Raw genomic sequence first — 17,081 nt, forward strand, 5'->3', positions numbered from 1 at the left:
ATATATATATATATATATATATATATATATATATATATATATATATATATATATATATATATATGGGCGCGCTCCAATAAGAACAGGTGCCCAGAAGAGAAATAAGAACGATCCACAGCCGTCCACGTATCCAGATCAATGAATCAAATGTAATTTTAAAAAAACGACGCGGTGACATTTTCGTAAATATCTCGAACTTTGGTGCAAGTAAATGTGTTATAAGTGCAAGTAGTTGGTGTACAGTTGCAAGTAAAAAGTACAAGTAAAATCACTTACAAGTGCACATATTTTCACTTACAAGTGCAAGTAATTTACCTTGTTAACATTCGTGCAACTAGGTGCAACTAATTATACCATTATGTGCAACTAGTTATAACATTACTTGCACTTAGTATTGATGCTCAATGTACATTTTACTTGCACATGTAATACATTTTACATGCACTTGTGAACTTATTTTCGCTTACAATACAAGTAATTTACCTTGTTAATATTCATGCACCTAGTTATAACCAGTGGCGGAGCCACCTTATGGAGTAGGGGGGCCCTGGCCCCCCAACCCCCACCCTCACCCCACCTCCTTTACCTTAAAATATTGTAGAAATATGTATGTAATATATGATTAGTAAGGATAAAATACACTTTTGGCCCCCTCTAATTTTCTAACAATCTATTTATGTTTATTAAAAGTGAACTCAAATATATATATATATATATATATATATATATATATATATATTAAAATTTAAATTCATTAAATAAAAAGAAATAAACCAAATAATTAAAGTGACCATTTTCTTTCTTCTTTTTTTTTTATATATCTTATTTCTTTTATCAAATATCCATTTTATTTTAAAACATCTTCAAATTTGAGATATATGCTTTAGTTTTATTATTAGTTATGTTGATTAATTAATTAATGATTCATTCTGTGTTTTAAATAATTAGTTTTGAAATTGTCAAAAATTAATATTGATGGTTCAATTCGTGATATTGATTGTGTTTTTACCTCTCAAATTTTAAAATATTGTTAATCAGTAAAATGAATATCAATTAATTAATGAAAAAAATTTGGTGATAAAATAATTGAAAAAATTTTTTATTTGATAAAAATTGACAATTTATATTTAAATAAATGTTGTTGTTCTTATTGCCGTTGTTGTTGTTGTTGTTGTTGTTATGATATTTTGTGATATGTGAAAAAATTCTAAAGTAATGATCGACACAATCATACTCATATTTATTTATTTGCCGATTTTTTTCCGTTTATGGACCATATAACCATATAACTATATAAGTAGTAAGTCACCCACTTACTCAAAACGGCAGTGCCATTTCTTCTTTCCTTCAACAAATGCATGCCTTGGTTGTTTTACGCGTTTTTGCATTATTGAGCCTAAAAAAACATTACACTTGTAATTTCGGGTGGATGGGAACGTTCCCATGGAAGAATATTATAATATTATTTATGATATGTTGAGCAAAAGCAATCAAATCTAGCTAGCTAGGATCCATGACAGCACTACCCCATAGTAAAAAACGACGGGGGAGGCTAGGCAAGGTGGATCAATGCCGACTGAAACAAAAAATTAGTAATCATTATGAGATTTGTTATAAGTGGAATTGCATGCTGTTTATCACCGTAACCAAAATGTGAAAACAGTAATTCTAAATACACAGATAGGAGAAAGAAAAGTCAAATAGCCTTAAATGTTGCAGACTTGCAGCATTCATATGTACTCTCTACAGAAACCTTCTGTCTTATAAGCTTCTCGAACCGATAAAATATTTAGAAAGATGTAAATCATGATAACTCAATAATTCAATTGAACACAGGGGCTAAATCTTTACTGTGCCCAAGAAGGCCCTCTCACGGTCGTTGGTGAGACTCGATCCCTAATCTTTGCTCCCAAACGTAGTTCACTCCTATGACCAGTTAAGCTGCCTGCAGCCCTAGGTAGCCCTTTCTTACCATACTCCGGCCTCGATCTCAACAAGACACCAAATGATATGACACTTAAGCCAAACCCCTAACTCCACCACAAAAACTAACTTATGAGTGGAGATTTGACCCAAGTTTAAGTACCACTCCACAATTTCTTACAGAACAGATGTGGAATCCTATCATATGCTTAAAGTGGACAGATCCCTTGTGTGCACCGGCATTTGGTCTTGTCTATTGAGTCACTGAACTACCGTGATTTACCCTCTCCTACACGCTCCGTCGGGATGAGGCATGGGCCTTTAAGGTTGGGGATTCACCCTTTTGGGAGAAGAAAATTCAGAATTGGCATGGGGTAACCCCAACCAAAACGGTTAAGGGTACAAACTTGTAACCATAATGTCACAAGTTTGAATTCCAGTCCTTTTAGTTTGAACCAGTCAGCTATGAGTAATCTAGGTTGGTTTACCTCCTTGTAATCTTTTATCGGCTAGAATTTGGAAGTCAGGATTTACCGGACACACACTTTTGAGTAATGACTGCGAGTTTTTCTCGTAACTTATAATTAAGATGGCATCCACCAAATATCTCCCAACAACGCATGCATATTTTAATGCTGCATAATCATCGTGTGTTAAATGAGTTGGTGATATAATTGCCATCATAATTGTATAAATTATATATTTGGACGACTGTGTACTATGTAGTTTACAATGAGTCAATGACATTTGTGTTGGGGGTATATTAGGTTTTACGTATTGTCGATTGATGTAGTTGTCTGAAAGAGTTAATTCCATTTTTAATTCTAAATTTATAGGTGGTAGTTCAATTTAAATTTTTTTTATTAGAAGATTAATTTTTGATCCTAGTATTATTGTGACATGACTGTTTTTGGTCATTTATCAACAAAACAGTTTAAATATCATTAAATTCAAGGACATTTCGGTATTCAATTATGGATGTTTTTTTAAAAAATAAACATAAAAAATATAGATGTTCATCATACTTTGTTCAAAAAAAATTAAAATGCCTTTGTATTTAACGATATTTCGACGATTTTGTTGATGGAGGACTAAAAATGATCATGCCGCAATAATACTAGGATCAAATGAGGATGTTTTAATAAAAAGAGACTAAAAATGGATTGTCACCTATAAATCTAGGACCAAAAATGAAATTAACTCTTGTCTGAAACTAACATTCTAATTTATTCTAGATGCTAACGAAATAAGGAAGTTCAAAACTATGTGCTTAAGATACGTTATGGAGGGCAAAGATATTATAGACTAGTGGCACAAAATAATTCTCTCAAGTAAAAAGGTTATGGGTTCAAACAGGGCCAGTTTTTTTATTTGCGTGGCCCTGTGCTAGTAAATAAATGAGGCCCTATCAAAGTATAAATAAACTGCGAATTGAAGAAAAGTGATTCTCGTGAATATTACGGAGTATAATTTTTGTTTTGAATAATACGTAGTAGAATTTATATTAGTCATGAAAACCTAATTTTGAACAAAGATAATCACAAATACATATATTAACTATTGAGTCAGGGCTAGACTAGGGGCCCCCAAAATTTTGGGGCCCTGTGCTGTTGCCCATCTTGCACGCCCTAAAATCCGGCCCTGGGTTCAAATTTTAGTGGAAGCAGTATCGAGTCTTTATGTTTCAATAGTTTGCTGGAGTAATTGTGAACAACTAACCAAAATGTCATTTGGTATGTTTAATACTATATATACCGACAAGAAAACTTGTCTTTTTATATAGTTTGGGGAAGTAATTATGAACAACCACAATGTCATTTGGTTTGTTTAATACTATATATACCCATAAGAAAACTGGTCTCAAAACCTGTTTAATATATTTCAAAGAGTTTATTACCGAAATGGTCCATCGACTATTGCGAAATTATCAATTTGGTCCTCGATAATTTTTTGTGCCCAATTAAGTCTCTCGACTTTGAAAATTTTAACTAATTTGGTCCTCCATTTATTTTGCCGTTAAAATCGGTACTAAATTGGTAATTTTGCTATAGTCAAGGAACCAAATTGATAATTTTGCTATAGTCAAGGGACTATTTCAGTGAAAAATTAACTACCAATTTGGTCCCTTGACTATGGAAAAATTACCAATTTGGTCCCTTAACTATAGAGAAATTACCAATTTGGTCCTAATTTTAACGGCAAAATAAACAGAGGACCAAATTGGTTAAAATTTTCAAAGTCGAGAGACTTAATTGGGTACGAAAAATTGTCGAGGACCAAATTGGTAATTTTACAATAGTCGAGGGACCATTTCGGTAATAAACTCTATTTCAAACTATATATGTAACAAAAGCCTCTTCTTTTAGTGACGAGAACGAGAGAAACACGCAACAATTACAAAGATGTGCACTAAATCATGTATTTAAACCTTTTAAGGGTCTGTTTGGAAAGGAAGAAAATGATTTTTAGAAAGTATTTTATGGAAAATGAGTCATTTTTCAAAAAATATTTTTTCCTTTTTCCGTGTTTGGCTGTACAATAAAAAATTGTCTTTGTGTGTTTGGTTCATTTTCTGAAAAATGAGTAGAATTGTATAATTAAACATTTTGTTTAGAATATAAAAATATTTATAATAATATTATTTATTAAAAAAATGGTTTCTGGCGGAAACCAACTCTGATTTCAGTCGGAAACCTTGTTCTAAGTGTCCCGAAAAATGACTTCCGTCAAATTTTTGTAGAAATTAGTCTCGAAAAAATCTTGGAAATGGAGAAAAATAAAACCCATGAAATGTAAATTAAACCTAGAAACCGAGGAGGACGATGATCTGGGTAGGTGCACTGTGTCGTTCGCTCATTTTGGGATTTGATTTGCACGTCCCCTATATGCTAGAGAGAGCCTCGATGCTATACAATAATTCAATAAGTCTTAGAAAAACTCTTTTATAAATAGTGGTGCAAACCCATTTCCCAAACTAATGTGGGACAAAAGCTTACTTTAAAGTTTTTCCCTCCATTTTTCCAACTCAAATGGGTCAACTTTGAGAACCAATTTCTCATTCACACATTATCGGTTTTGTGCGTACAATATATCAATCTCTTCGTTTAACTACGAAGAACCTGAATCCAATTTGACCCGACCCAAATCAGAAGTGGACCCCACATATATTTGTACCACAAGATAGCCACTAAAAATGCCATTTTATGCTATTTTTTCAACAATTTTGGCGGAACTCATTTTCCGCCAAAATGACTAAATTTTTCCCAATCGATGAAAAATATTTTCCGTTAACTAGATTTTTCAATTGCATCCAAACACTGAAAACCCGAAAAATAATTTTCATAAATCATTTTTCGAGTTTCCAAGCACAACCTAAATCTCTTTTTTTTTTTTTTTTTTTTTTGAAAATACAACCTAAATCTCTTAAAATGCAAACTATTATTCACCAAATGGCACGGTGAGTCGGTGATTATATAAAATTAGTCAATAGTTAATAAACGAATCACCGAATATGTAATGTGGAATACTTGTCATCCATAGATTATCTTGAAATACTAATCAAACGCTTAAATAACTATATTTGACCGGGCAACTTTTTCTTGACCAGAAAATAAGGGAAAGAAAGCAAGGAAGAAGAAATACTGAGTTAAAGCAATGGCTTAGGTAAGTTGACTTGTACACAAGTTTGGTAAAGTTATTTGAATAGAAGATCAGAACAGCTCTTTAGGTCTAGAAACTTTCTTAGAAAATTATAAACTGGTCCTACTCTCAGAACTAATACTTGACCTTTAATTTATTAATTACAATCATACAAGTAATAATTATATTAAGTTTACCATATGCCTATTTTATATGATGGAAATAAGAGTGACAGTGTGAAACATTAACAAAGTCAAATAAAAAACAATACCAATGAACATAAAAATATTGTTCAACATATATAAAAGTATCATTTATATGTATAGTGGCAAGATGAAATGAGAACAATTGGTCAATTTCTCACATGCGAACGTGCGAGCTACACAATAAGGTATCATCGATTGCACAATCAGACATTAAAAGTTGCACAATTATAATTACAAAATAATTATAAAAATGTCATCACATTTTTTTTTAAAAAATACTTTACAGTTTGTTCTGATATTAGTTTTTCAGGTGCACGTACAATTAGTACTGTCAAAGCGGGTCGGCCCGCCTCGTTAGGCCGGCCCCACCGCGGGCCAAATTTCTGGTGGGCTTTTGCGGGCCGGCCCGTTAGGCCTGCGAGCCAGAATTTGTGTAACCCTAACCCGCACCACGCAGGTTCGCGGGCCCCGCGGACCTATTTTTTCATGACCCTAACCCGCCTCACGGTACAATTAGTAAATTACAAGTTACACAAACTAGTTTGCCAATTAGAAACCTTATGAAGGTCAAACTTATAGCATAATTAACATACAATCAGCATAAATGATTCCTTGAGTAAAATATTAAATTAAAAAGCATAAATGATTCTTTGAATTGGTAATAGATACTTTAATTTAGAATCAGCATTAATGGATATGATTCTTCAGAACTTATACATGTTGGTATCTCAGATTTGAAAACATATACGGAGTATAGACTAGGGTTTTACTTGGGCAGAGTTCACGAAATGAATTAATTTTAACCTTTTCAAGATTATTTATAAGAATTTTATGAGGCGATTATATATTTTTTTATAAACTATATCAGAATTATTTATAGCATTTTCTATTACTTACATAAATGAAATATTTTTTTTTTCGATACTATATTCAAATTTAACATTTGAGTAAAATATTAAATTAAAAACAACAAATTATTTCAACAAAATTCTAGAAAATGTTTACTCGAAATGGAGATTTTGAATTAGTAATAATAATATATCTTGAAAAATGAAAGTCTTTCATTTCTTCAAGAACAGAGAAATTAAAAAGCACATTTCTCACCGAGTGATTTGTGTAAGCTGTGTTGTCAGTTTCGTTAGAATATAATGCCTAAAATATTATATATATTCAAGTAATTGGGATTATTTTCCTCTCTAGTCTCTAATTGGGCTTTTTTAAAATTATTATTGAACTTATTATTAATTAGGATGTTTTATTTAACTTATAAATTAAACTTCAAATATTGAATCCTATTATTAGTTAATACCTCTTCTCATTTTACCTGGCATATTAATTACTAGCTATATATTGGTAAATCCAACTTATATTTTTAAAATTAATTTGTTGTGTTTTTTTTAGTACTACTTTTCCCAACCTACACAGTCACCTTGTCTGAAGCTTGAATCCACTCCCCTCCATGTGGAAGTGTGAACCGGGTGCCATTAGACCACGAGGTCTTTGGCTAATTTGTTGGGTTTAATAGTTCTTTTGATGTAGTTTCTAAATATATAAAATTTATGTACTAACACAATTGAATATTACAAAAATTAAATTATAAATAAATTTAGTCAAATCTCGTTAACTGAACTAGACACATAAAATGAGACTTACTGAGAAAATTTATATATAAGAAAAATCTATAATTTCCTTCAACACCGAGGTAAAAGCCAAAGTTTGGGAAAGGCTTTGAGTTTATATTGTGTATTGTGGGATATATATAAGAAAAATCTATAATGTCCTTCAACACCGAAGTACAAGCCAAAAGTTTGGGAAAGGCTTTGAGTTTATATTGTGTATTGTGGGGTACAAGCCAAAGTTTGGGAAAGGCTTTGAGTTTGTATTAATGTCCCACAATACACAATACAAAGTATTTACCATTCACTTTGGGGCCGGGTGACATAAAATATAATAGTCATTGATATTGATTAGCATCTTAGAATTTTTCTATATATACACATGGGCACACACAAAAGTTTTTCAGTTTCATGACTTCTCAGGTCTCTTACAAAAAAACTAAAAATGGTGTTAGGAAGATAATCCTACGAAAAAGATTATTTTTACAAAAATAGCAATTAAGCACAAAAACGCAAGGTAAAGGGTTTAGTTCGAGTCGAGTGAAGCACTCTTTCTTTAAAAATTTATTTGCTACGCCTAAAGGTGTTACCGTTGTAACCTAGGTTTCACAAGATAAAAACGAACTACAATTTATGGTTTGAACACTCAAAAAATTAAGCTCGACGAACTAGAACAGTGGTACATATGAACACAGAAATTTTAGAGGAAGATGAGTAGAGATTTTCTGGAAAGCAAGAACGTAGGTATTCATTGTTAAAATCCACCTGCTCATCCAATGCTATATATAAGCATGGCATTAATTCTGGTTTAAAAATCAAATTCTAACCTCCAACGAAATTAATCTTTAGATTAAAATTCTAAAAATTTAAAATTATAATTAATATGAAATTAATTATGTAATATCAGAATTAATGCTCCCAAAATAGTGGATAGAAAATGTTGGAAAATATTTCTTCCAATAAACAACATTCGTGTCCGCATGTGCAAACGCACAATTCAACATCCTTTTAAAGGGTTTTGTATATATAATGATGCAAATTTCCTTCTTTTTTCAATGTGGGACAAAGGCTTGAAACCTTTCAAGTCTTTCCACGTCCATTTTCCAACTTAAATGGGTTTACTTTGAGAATTAATTTCTCATTCACCTATAACTCGTTTTGAGCGTACAATATATCAATCTCTTCGTCTCACTACAAAGATTCGAATCCACTTTGACCCGACCAAATTAAATGGAAGTAGACCCCACATATATTTGTACCACAAAATAGTCACTTACAATGTCATTTTATGATCTCTTTTTTTCCAACAAATGGCACCGACATATTTAGTGTATAATTTAGTTGAAATAGAAAGAAAGAATGCAATATATGACAAAAATATTATTCATTTTTCATTTTGACAAGAAAATATCGATATAAAAAATACTGAAATATTTTCTTATATTTTCATTGGGTATAAATAAATCGACTAATCTAATCATAAATTTAAAAAATCTACTTAATAATTAAATAGAGAAAAGAAATTTCCTATAGTTAAGACCAACTTAGAACAAATCAGAATCTAACCAAAAAATTAAAAATAGAGAAAAATCTAATCAAAATAATGCACAAGAAAAGTGAGACCCCTGATTACATATAGTAGAACTCTAATACAGAAAAACTTAAAGATCGATGCCTCTCAATTACCAGTTCTTATATCGTGGACCACGGTCCACAATGCATTGTGGACCATGGTCCCAAAACGACGTCGTTTTAGTAAGTGGGAGACAGAGCCCGTAATTGACACTACAGTTCATCTCAAAAGATACTGCCTTACATTTGTTTTGATATTATCGAATGAAACTGTAGTTATATCGAAATGTAACTGTAGTTGTGTTGAAATGTAACTGCAGTGTATATGAACTGATACTGAATAACAGTTTCACATTTGTGTTTTATATTATCGAATGAAACTGTAGTTATATCGAAATGTAACTGTAGTTGTATTGAAATGTAACTGCAGTGTATATGAACTGATACTGAATAACAGTTTCACATTTGTGTTTTTTATTATCGAATGAAACTGTAGTTATATCGAAATGTAACTGTAGTTGTGTTGAAATGTAACTGCAGTGTATATGAACTGATACTGAATAACAGTTTCACATTTGTGTTTTATATTATCGAATGAAACTGTAGTTATATCGAAATGTAACTGTAGTTGTGTTGAAATGTAACTGCAGTGTATATGAACTGATACTGAATAACAGTTTCACATTTGTGTTTTATATTATCGAATGAAACTGTAGTTATATCGAAATGTAACTGTAGTTGTGTTGAAATGTAACTGCAGTGTATATGAACTGATACTGAATAACAGTTTCACATTTGTGTTTTATATTATCGAATGAAACTGTAGTTATATCGAAATGTAACTGTAGTTGTGTTGAAATGTAACTGCAGTGTATATGAACTGATACTGAATAACAGTTTCACATTTGTGTTTTATATTATCGAATGAAACTGTAGTTATATCGAAATGTAACTGTAGTTGTGTTGAAATGTAACTGCAGTGTATATGAACTGATACTGAATAACAGTTTCACATTTGTGTTTTATATTATCGAATGAAACTGTAGTTATATCGAAATGTAACTGTAGTTGTGTTGAAATGTAACTGCAGTGTATATGAACTGATACTGAATAACAGTTTCACATTTGTGTTTTATATTATCGAATGAAACTGTAGTTATATCGAAATGTAACTGTAGTTGTATTGAAATGTAACTGCAGTGTATATGAACTGATACTGAATAACAGTTTCACATTTGTGTTTTTATATTATCGAATGAAACTGTAGTTATATCAAAATGTAATTGTAGTTGTGTTGAAATGTAACTGCAGTTGTGCTGAAATGTAACTGCAGTGTATATGAACTGAAAGCGAGTAGCGCGAATTCATCTGTCTGTTTTCATTAATCAAAACGACGTCGTTTTGATGCGCAGTCCACAATGCATTGTGGACCACGTTGCACGATATAATTTGCTCTCAATTACACCCGCAGATTCTAATACACAAATATAAAAGAGATAAGCAATATTACTCTCTTGGAGCCCCAATCGACCCTACTTCCGACATTTGTCATATGTCCATATGGAAGCATTTGAATGGTTGCTACGACCAATTACATATTTTCTTTCTTCACAATTATGTAGGCAGTCATGACCGCATCAGAGAAGATTTTGAATTCGCTGACTTTTTCAGTCCACGAGAAAAAAAAAATCATATTTCTTGCTTGACTTGTAAGCTGTTGGTAGCTAATCTGTCACTGAAACAAAAAAATGAGAATGTGAAAAGGTGGAAAATGCCCACATCAATGGGCTGTGAAGCACTTGTTATTATACCAAATATTTAGGTTGGTTTAGGCATCTTTTACACCTACTTTGATAATCTATTTCAATTTTAGTTCTTGCATAAATAATTTGTCAATCTTTTTACCTTTCTAATTAAATCATAGGAAACTTCGGATATTCTAGATTAAATATATAATAGTTTTGAAAGTAAACAATCAAAGAAATTTTGTGGGTCAAATTTGGAATTGTTATTGTATTATATTTGAGAAATGAGAAGTAAAGTTAAAATAAAAAATGGGGTATGCTATGCACAATATACTATTCCAAAAAGGGGGAAGATACAAAGAGAAATAATGGAGAAAAAAAAAAAGACAAATGTAATTACTATGTTGAGGAGTCAGTATTGGACCGAGAAAATATTGGAGGGGCCAAACATGCGGCTAAGGCTCTTTCCAAGTTATTTACAATTTCCGTCATCGTCGGGCGATCTCGACCATGTAGCATGACACAATCTACGGCTAGGTAACCTACATAGGCAATTGCATCGATCTCGAATGGTGTCGGAGGAGGAACTCTAGGGTCCAAAACCCTAGCAATATTATCTTGAACTATGTACGGAACAACATAATCGACCACATTCCTTGGCACCCCGTTTTCATTTTTATGAATTGCTTTGTGTCCCGATAGCACCTCGAGGAGTACTACTCCGAAACTGTACACGTCGCTCTTGGTCGTTAATACTTGCAACCTGTAATACTCTGGATCCATGTACCCCATCGTACCAGCCGCTCGTAATGAGAGGTGAGACTCGTCATCTTGGGGTCCCATTAAGGACAACCCAAAATCGGACACCTTGGCAGTCCAAGTGGCATCCAACAATATGTTGGACGACTTGATGTCGCGGTGGATGACTTGCGGTACAGCATACTCGTGGAGGTACTCGATCCCCCGGGCCGCATCTAGGGCGACGCGAATCCGCGCGGTCCACGACATGAGCGGTGAGGTTTCAAGCCTATGGAGATGATCATGAAGCGTTCCATTTTCCATGTACTCAAAAACTAGCAATCTCTCATTGCTATCATCACAATAGCCCAATAGCCTCACTAGGTTCTTGTGATGGAGCCTAGACAAAAACTCAAGCTCATTGAGGAAGGCACTGTCCTTATCCTCCTGCCGGTATTTTGAGCCGCCGGCGCCGGCGTAGGACGAGGAGGCGGAAACCTCAGCCCTCTTTATAGCCACTCTCCGCCCATCTTCCAATATCGCATGATACACTGACCCAAAACTCCCTGTCCCAATTCTATGCTCCTCGGAAAAATTATCCGTCACTTTTTGCAAAACTAGTAAAGAAAACTCTTCCAAATGGCCGCCATTTCCCAAACTTAGCAATTGGCTAAGCCTTTTCTCCAAGACCCGTGCCGGGGCCGCCTCAGGCTGAGCCTCGCCGTGTTCAGAAGCCGCTTCTTCCTCGTCTAACCGGCCGGAATCGTGTATTCTTGAGCCTCCTGTAATGGTGCAGTACCTAGAGAAAAGGTAACATATAAGGGCTAATACTCCTATCAAAGAACCAGCGCATCCCACCACAAGAAATGCCACATTTTCTCCATCCCAACGACTGCGATTTCCACTGGCCGGAGGTGGAACCGCCGCCGGCGGCGGCGGCGGCGGCGGTTGTGAAGGTGGATTCTCAGTGCAGGGCTGACATATCATTAAATTTTGGCTGCAAAATTTAGCGTAGAGAGGCAGGGGAGCGCAAAGACAAGAACTTTTGCACGGACCAGGAACAACTTCCTCGAAAACCTTAGGATTTAAATCGAAAAACGAATTTCCCCAACAATACAACGTTGAATTGGCGGTCTCCACACCGCAAAACACTGTTTCTCTCGCCGCCAACGCCATGAAATGCCTGCCCTGCAAATTTGCAGGGAGGCTAAACCCATTTTCTCCCCAGCAAACTACTGTTCCGTTAGACCGTCTTATCGCGCATCCCCTGTTCTCTCCCAAGGCAACACCCGCAAATTCCCCGTCCGGCTTTTCTCCGCCCATATCTCCCCAGCAATCCAATCTCCCCTCCGCCGAAACACCGCACGCGTAGCGCGGACCCGCCGCTAAATCACTGTAAGTCCCGTTGGGGACATTATCCGTGACATTTGAATCACTCCCAAGACACTGAATTTTTCTCGACTCGCTCAACCCACAAACAAAATCATTCCCCAATGCGAGATTTGAAGCGATGGCACTCTCGTTGGACTGCCGAAACTCCGGCCATTGCCAGCACTGAAGGCGCCCGGAATTCTCCACGATTCCACAAATGCGGGAATTCCCAGAACCAAACTCGCCGATCCTCGGGCCGCGGTAGATTCTCTTGTACGCCATCCCGGTTCCGTTTACTGAAAATCTCCAGCACACCATGGTAGAATTTGAAGAAAAAGAAGAGGTGAGAGCGCAGAGAAACCCGTTTCCACCCACAAGCCCAGAGTAGGAAACGGAGGGATTTAGGGGAATCAGAACACTCCCCGCCGGAAAGCTAGTGCAATTGATCGACGCAGAACCCGGCGGCCGAGAAGAATCCTGAACCAATGAACAGATGAGTAGCGTTTGGTTACCGGTTTCGGAGATTGCGAGTGTGGAAAGCGGGCGAACAGAAGGGAGAAAACAGAGGGCTAACAGAGAGAAGAAGAAGAAGAAAGGGAAAATGTTTGCAGAAAAAAGAGCCATGGAAATGCTCTCATGGTGATATGAAACGGAGGAGGAATTAATGGAGGCGGAGAGAGAAGGAAATTAATATATAAATATTGGGAGAGAGAGAGAGTGAGAGTTTTAAGGTGGGAGAATGCAAACGCGGCTTGTTGCATTGTCGGAACTGGGAAAGGTAAAGTGCGTGAGGACCAAAGACCGAGTCCCTAGATTGATACGTTTGGAGCGTGTGGTCAAAACATAGACTCGGCTCCTTTTACCTATCAAAACATTCATTTTGAGGATTTCTCACGCTACAATAAGGTGTTCAAACTTTGGTAAAACTTTTTTTTTTTTTGAAGAATTGGTAAAAGTTTAATTAACGGATCGAATCAAAAAATTTTTGTTTAATCTTTGAAATATTTTGGTTCTCTTAATGGATAGACGTTTTATAGAATTTTAGTTAATTCGTTTTAAAAATTTCGGTTAATTGATCGGTTAAACTAAAATTTTATGTGTGTGTGTTCTTTAGTTCTTTAGTTAACTACTCTTTCTAACCATTTTATCTGTTTTATTTACTATTTATTGATCAAACTAATTTTTTCTTTTTTTAAAAAAAATATTTTTTACTTATTTTTATTTTTTTGTGTGGTTTAATAGTACTTTTACTGTAATTTCTAAATATATAAATTTTATATACTAATACTAAATTTAGTATTATGAAAAATTAAATTAAAAGTAAAATCAATCAAGTCTCGTTAATCGAACCAGACACGTAAAATGGGATAGGAGGAATACTATTTATAGTTACACTGTATAATTTTTTTTATTTGTAGTATTGTTATTGTATTGTTTTTGTATATTTATTTTATGGATTTATTATGATAGGTATTGATGCAATTTGTAATGTTAATTTTTATTTATAGTTTTAATGATTTAAAAATCTAGCTAAAAAACTTTGGTTAACATGAAAAAAATTCAATTCGATTAATGGTTAAAGTTTTAAAAAGTTCAATTAATTCGATTCAATTAAGCGAATGCATACTCCTACGCCACAATATTGAAAGAAAAGCCATTTACATTTACTGATACGATAAATAAGAGTAATTTACATTTACGGATAAATATTCTATATGGTGCAGCGATCAAAATTTCAAGAGTTTCAATCGTCTAAGATATTATTATTATTATTATTATTATTATTATTATTATTATTATTATTATTATTTTGTAAAAATGCGACAATACATATTATTGACTTATATTTTATATTATTAGTACAGAAAATTTGTACTTTCCTAGCCAATTATATGCTTTCCAAAATTGGTTATTGCTTTTTGGTTCATATGAAGTATTACTGGTTCAATTTCTTTTGAATAGTGACTAGTAAGTAAATACGGAGTAATAAATAGTATGGGTAAGGACTGCTAATTATTACAACTTTCGCACATATTATAGAAATGGTTGGAAAAGGTACGTTTATTTAGTCAGTTTTCATATTTGAAGTATGGGTCACACTTGTGTGAGACGGGTCGGGTCGGGTCAAAGCACCATGCAAATGTCATACTTATATGTACAAATCTCACACATATATGCTCAAATATAACACTAATTAAAAATACAATTTTTGTTACTTATAAGAGAAAAAGTAATACATTTTTCATAATAAGTAATGTTGACAAGTGCTTCTCACTTATAAGGGCAAATATAATACTTTTGAGGAAAAATGTAATACTTTAAATCGAAATGTAAAAGTATTGTATTGTCCCTTACAAGTATTACATTTACCCTAATAAGTAACAAAAATTTTATTCCTAATTAGTATTACATTTGAGCATATAAGTATGGTATTTGTGCATATACGTGTTACATTTGCATCTTGACCCGACCCGACCCGACTCGTCTCATGGTGAGACGGTCTCACACAAGTTTTTGTCTTGAAGTATATATTGGCATAGGGTGGATTACTAACGTGTGTAACTGATTTTTTTTTTCAAATAAAATTAAAATGATAAAAATAATTAAAAACTATCTCTTTTTTTAGTACTATCAAATTTATTAAAAACTATCTTTAGTCTCAAAAGAATTCAAAATTTTATTTTTATAAAAATTACTATTTGTCACAATTGAAGAATGCCCAATAAATAAAAAAAAGTTAGTAAAATTAAAAAAAAACACATAAATTCTATAAATATTAGAAGATGAAATTTTAATTTTGATGATAATAAATATTATTATCTAGTATAATTGTTTTTTTTAAAATGTATTGAACATAGTATGTATTGTGTATTTAAAAATTTTTAATTTAACTTTTAGCAAATGCTATTAGTTTTTCTTATAATTTCTTCTATTATATTTAGATTTTAATATTGTTACCATACTAAATGAAATGTAAATGTAAAATTTAAATTTAACTTTTAGCAAATACAATTAGCTTGCACACTTGCGATAACCCTCGTGCATCATTCCAAGAAAATTCTCGACTCATTGCACGCACGTGAATCTTTTTGTGTAACTTTCTATCAATCTCACCACTTTTGTTCCCACGCTCATGCAATTGCTGGTATAACTTTCTGTTAACGTGTCCACTAGTGCTTGCACAACCATGCATGGCCTCATGCAAGGTCCCTCTGTAGAATATATTCTAATTAGTCCAAAGACCTTGTGGTCTAGTGGTACCCGGTTGCACCCCCACATGGGAGGAGGTGGGTTCGAGCCTCAGTGGAGGCAATATTGGCTCTTTGTGCTTCATTTGATTGAGAAAGTAGTTATAAACATATACTACAGTGTAACCGGGTCAATAGTACTAAAAAAAAGTCTCAAAACTTATCTAAATGTTTGCAATTCAGCCTCAAATTCCTACAAAACACCAAATGCACACACCATAGTCCATGTGCTAGAATTATACCATTGGAACTAATTAACACACCAACAAAGCACAAAAGAAATCAATTTAGCACAAAATAACCCCGAAATCAATTTAGCACAAAATAACCCCAATTTGACCCCTAGAAATAATTTATCTTTGGAACTTATCAATTTTCAAAAAGAAAATCAAAGTTGATAGTACAATTGACAAATTTAAATCCATGCTTGTAGTACAAGGCTTTAGGCAAAAAGAAGGAATTGACTTCTTTGACACCTATGTTCCTATAACAAGAATTGCTACTATTAGATTATTAATTGTTATTTATGCAATAAATAATCTGGTCATTCACCAAATAGATGTTAAGATGACATTTTGAAATGGTAAATTGGAGGAGGAGGTTTAATTTACATTAAGCAACTAGAAGGTTTCATGGTTGCAGACCAAGAAAATAAGGTTTGCCAATTAATTAAGTCACTTTATGACTTAAAGCATACCCCTAAACAATGGCATGATCGGTTTGATCAAGTCGTGTTGACATACATGTACACAATTAATCAGTTCGATAAATGAATTTAAAGCAAAGGATAGGGAGTTATTATTTGTCTATATGTGGATAACATGCTAATATTCGGTACTGGTTTAGATAAAGTCAAGGACACTAAAGATTTTCTTAGTTCAAGTTTTTCCATGAAAGATTTGGCAGAAGTAGAGGTTATTCTTGGAATAAGAATAATAAAAGGACACACCGGTGTAACTTTTACATAGTCTCATTATATTGAGAAAGTGTTAAAAAGATTTATTTACTTTGACTGTGCTGCAA

General features: G+C 33.5%; 1 protein-coding gene across 1 annotated transcript; it reads right to left on the reverse strand.

The window, feature by feature from the left end:
* Window positions 1–10,945: 10,945 nt before the first annotated feature.
* LOC116014708 (serine/threonine-protein kinase-like protein CCR4) lies at window positions 10,946–13,487 on the reverse strand. The gene has a single exon (XM_031254650.1). It carries the CDS (start codon window positions 13,432–13,434, stop codon window positions 11,101–11,103), a length of 2,334 nt encoding a protein of 777 aa, XP_031110510.1. The 5' UTR covers window positions 13,435–13,487; the 3' UTR covers window positions 10,946–11,100.
* Between the last annotated feature and the right edge of the window lie 3,594 nt (window positions 13,488–17,081).

This window comes from Ipomoea triloba, chromosome 4 (genome assembly GCF_003576645.1).
Source record: "Ipomoea triloba cultivar NCNSP0323 chromosome 4, ASM357664v1".
Taxonomy (NCBI): domain Eukaryota; kingdom Viridiplantae; phylum Streptophyta; class Magnoliopsida; order Solanales; family Convolvulaceae; genus Ipomoea; species Ipomoea triloba.